Here is a 3,919-nt window from a genome sequence, read left to right as displayed (position 1 = left end):
TGCCCCGCCGACGATACAGATGACGATGATGCTGAAACGTCGACCAAAGATCTGCGAACAGTATCCCACCGTCGTCCCGCCAGTCATTGCACCGAGATTAGCGACTACCAGAGTGAAGAGCTGTGAGATGAGCTATACGTACTTTGTGCATTACTTCATCCACGCGATAGGGAGGGAAGGCCTTCGATTATACCAGTCATGGGGAGAACATGATTACTATTTGGATCAATCCCTATTGGAAGGCGGCTGCAGACGTCGCTGCTGGAAAAAAACAAAGTGCCTCTTAAAAGCCTTTCAAAAGGTCTGTCGTTCACAGGTACTTCGGACTTGGCGCAACAGATTTGAAACTGCTCTGACATGGAACAGAGTAAATGGTCACCTACATTGGACAGTGCCTACGGCAATGTTTTTCGGTAAACTTCGGTTTGACTTGTAGGGAAGGCCGATTGGAGCCTCCAGTTGTTCTTGTTTACCAACCCTGGGTAAAGGATATACAAGATCAAGGACGTTACCGTAAAAGGCATCAAGTCATTCACGAGGAAAGACATTGCTTAAGTATTTTCACTACATTGCATAAGTTTTGGCCGTTGCTGGTATACTGACTCGAATGCTTAAACGGTATACTCTAGACCACAGTTAAAGTTATACGCTAAGGTCAGTAGCATGTATAGATGAACCCACCGGTCCCAGTTGTTTAACCGATGATCTTATACAAACCCATAGATACGAGAAAGATAGGATCAGGCCGAGTATATATTATCTCTATTCTAAACAAACCGGAACAAGGCGCAATATTAATAAGATCGTGAAGTTCAACTTGTAACCATCCAAGAGTCTTATTTGGATCTTTGACGTCTTCAACGGCTCAATACAGCAACTGTACCGACTGTGTTGCAGCTGTAGGTGTACTTAGTATCGAGCCAACGAGACCTAAGGGATCTTGCTCCTGTTGACATTGGCGGCAAGATCTCGGCTGATAGTTGCTATGGGATAGCTATCATGGAATCCGCAAGGACTATATCTATAGTATAGTGTATGGTACTCGACTTTCAATAGCTCCCGCAAGTATATGACCATATATCTATCATGCGAGAATTGGAGTCGCAAATGGCAAAACGGATTCTCTTGACCGCAAAGGGCCGCCAAGTTGAACAGTGCATACTTGAGATTGTGGGGCGTTAGGGATGCGAGTGGAAGAGAGCCTTCCAGACATTTTACCGCGTAGAATGTAGCCCAAGCCTTGTAACAGTAGTCACATCAACTCTCCCTAGTTTGATTTTGGCGCTGCTTTCCATTGACAGGATAGGCAATTCGACCTTTGGCTAGTTCCGTGACGAGAAATTATCCCCAGTGTAACCCCAGAACTACACTTGCTCGACTTCTCTGCTACTCATCTTTGCGCACTCTGGCAAAGCAACCTAAGAGTTCAATATGCAGGAACTAGATCCTGCCGCCTTTGATTGCCTCTCTGGAGCGCGAGAGAAGTCTTCATCGACATCGAGAAGGAGAATATGCCGGGTGAAGCACTTGAGAGAAGCTGGAAAACCCAGTGCCGATGTAGGATGCGAAGTTGACTGTGGCTTCTGCCATTTTGACGGTTGCCGATCCGCCCGGCTTGCATGGCGAGACGAACCACCCCATCATTTCGATCTTGTCTCGCCCCTTTCACGGATTTCCCGTCTTGGGCCCTTTTGTATTTTTTAGCTAACTAGAGCGGTGTTCAACCCAAAGCATGTGTTCCATGTGATCTCCCGAGGTGGCTATGCTGATGCTTAGATCATGCCGAATGAAGCCTTGGAGAACCTGTTCGCATTTTGCGAATTTGATGCCGGGCCCCTTCACTGGTCTTCTTCGCGAACTTATAATCTAAGTGCACGACGACCATCCTAAGAGATATGAGCTGCGTGCCAACCCTAAATGGAACTGCGTCTGGCATCAGTGCCCAGCTCATGGCTCCTTGACTTGCTATCAAGGACGGACCGGGGAGAAGCATTGGACCAGGACTTGAACTTTGCGATTTGTCTCTCCGCCGACATCTCAACCTCGAATCCCTGATTCTGAAGATCATTCATGCACTGCTGCGCTTGTTCTTCTATGTCCTGGATGTGCTTCTGCGCTTCTTCTTTCATTTCCTTCATACATTCATTGGCCATCGTGCGTATCTCGGAGTTACCATCGTCGACCTGCTCGCGAAATTCAGCTTCGTTCATTTTGCATGCGTCGAAGAACTGATCCCGAGACTTGCTCACAGCACTATCGACAATCTCATCGACAATAGGTGATATGTGGCGCTGAATTATCTGACTGATATATCGTTCCAGGCGGCGGCGTTTGATCGGCTCGCCCCTGGCAAAGCTGCCTTTGGCCGACTCCGAGGGCAGGTCACTGTCTCCATCATGTGGTGTGGCTAGCAGATGGGCGTGTCGGGATCCAATTAAGACTTTGCGAACCTGGTCATCTGACAAACTACTGAACTCATGGACCAGACACGCAAGTCTGTTACGCTCTGTGTGGCCAGGAGAGAAAGCATGCGTGAAGTACGTTGGGCGGATTGACGGGGACGGGCGGAGAGGACTCGGCGTATCGGGCTCGGTGGGAGAGTCGATCGATTGAGGGGACGAGAGGAGGGTTTTTTTTCGTGATGGGTTGTCCAGTGGCATTGAATCTAGGTATTACTAATGAGCTATGGAAGGCCAAAGTACATAAGATGAGAAGAAGATGAGAAAATACCTCTACGCCGTTTTCTAACACCCTGCTCGGACACGAACTCCTCACAATATGGGGGTGGACCCACCTCCTTCACTTGTTCGGACACGGATTCCTGACAATATGGGGGTGGATCGGGCGAGAGACAGAAGATATGCCAATCTCTCTGGACCATGCGATGGCGAGCGTGGTCAAAAGGCTCTGCCTCAAGACTTCTTTCTCGCAGGGCCTGGGAGAAACGTTCGAGCCTACGAAGTTCATTATTCACACATTGTCGTCTGGCCAAGTGTATACGGAGAGATTTGGATCGACAAATCTTTGCAAATGAGAGGAAATTCAAGTCTCCTGGGGTGGCTGGGCTTAGAGACTCCGTCTCAGCTGGACAAAAAACAATGCCGATCGTACTAAGGGTCAAACTCAGGGTTGAGACGGCCGAAACATTGGTGACAAGCGCCGGGATTGCAGGAACCAAACCAGGTGAACAGAGGCCGTCGTTGCTAGTCTTATGTAATATACATTTTTCGACTCTTTCTGGGGGAATATTCAACCTCACCTGTGATCTGACGCGCGGGGTAGCGAGATCTGCCGTGATCGAAAGGGTGATGGATCCCCGGTCGCCAGTTTCATCATGGAAAATACGAAGGCTCGCCCGACAAGACACATCGAAATCGGGTGTATAAACAAGAACGGCTTTGTTCAATACCCGGGGCGGGTTGTGCGATGTGGTGGTCATGGTGTTCTGGCAACATTCGTTGGGATTAAGAAGCAGAACCCTCGATGAATCGAGTAACCCTCCCACCCGGGCTTTGGAACAGCGTTGAGCAGCCCTGACTCGGGTAATATGTGGGATCCAGGATGAGAATCGAGGATGACAGGAAGATCCGAGTAAAGTTGGTACAAGCTCTTACGGTCTGGCCACGAGCACGTGCCCAATCCGAAGTTCAACCAGTGAAATCGGAGAGTCCTATGAAAACACAGGAATGGCAGGACCGGCGGCGAGAGCAGCAAAAAGCAAATACTTCCTTTACGGGAGGAGGAGGATGATGATGATGTCGCAGGGAGGAAGAGGAAGAGGAAGAAGGAGAAAACGACCAGCGAGAATGGAAGAAGGACGCGGCTGGGGCTTGGCGCGTTTGGCAGGCTGACCACGTGATGGGACCTTTCGGGGATCCGGATTTACGTATGTCCCCTCCGTCGACACCTTAATTCAGAG

At 49.4% G+C, this 3,919-nt stretch overlaps 1 protein-coding gene across 1 annotated transcript; it reads right to left on the bottom strand.

The window, feature by feature from the left end:
- Positions 1 to 1,808: 1,808 nt before the first annotated feature.
- Positions 1,809 to 3,562, bottom strand: BDV38DRAFT_43702 (uncharacterized protein). The gene is made up of 2 exons (XM_032063344.1): positions 2,731 to 3,562; positions 1,809 to 2,665 (listed from the first exon to the last, which is right to left on the bottom strand). The coding sequence occupies exons 1-2, from the start codon at positions 3,437 to 3,439 to the stop codon at positions 1,914 to 1,916; spliced, it is 1,461 nt and encodes a 486-aa protein (XP_031906839.1). The 5' UTR covers positions 3,440 to 3,562; the 3' UTR covers positions 1,809 to 1,913.
- Between the last annotated feature and the right edge of the window lie 357 nt (positions 3,563 to 3,919).

Source organism: Aspergillus pseudotamarii (genome assembly GCF_009193445.1).
Source record: "Aspergillus pseudotamarii strain CBS 117625 unplaced genomic scaffold BDV38scaffold_148, whole genome shotgun sequence".
NCBI lineage: Eukaryota > Fungi > Ascomycota > Eurotiomycetes > Eurotiales > Aspergillaceae > Aspergillus > Aspergillus pseudotamarii.
The sequence above is the reverse complement of the archived record's forward strand: the minus strand, read 5'-3'. Positions and strand labels throughout refer to the sequence as shown.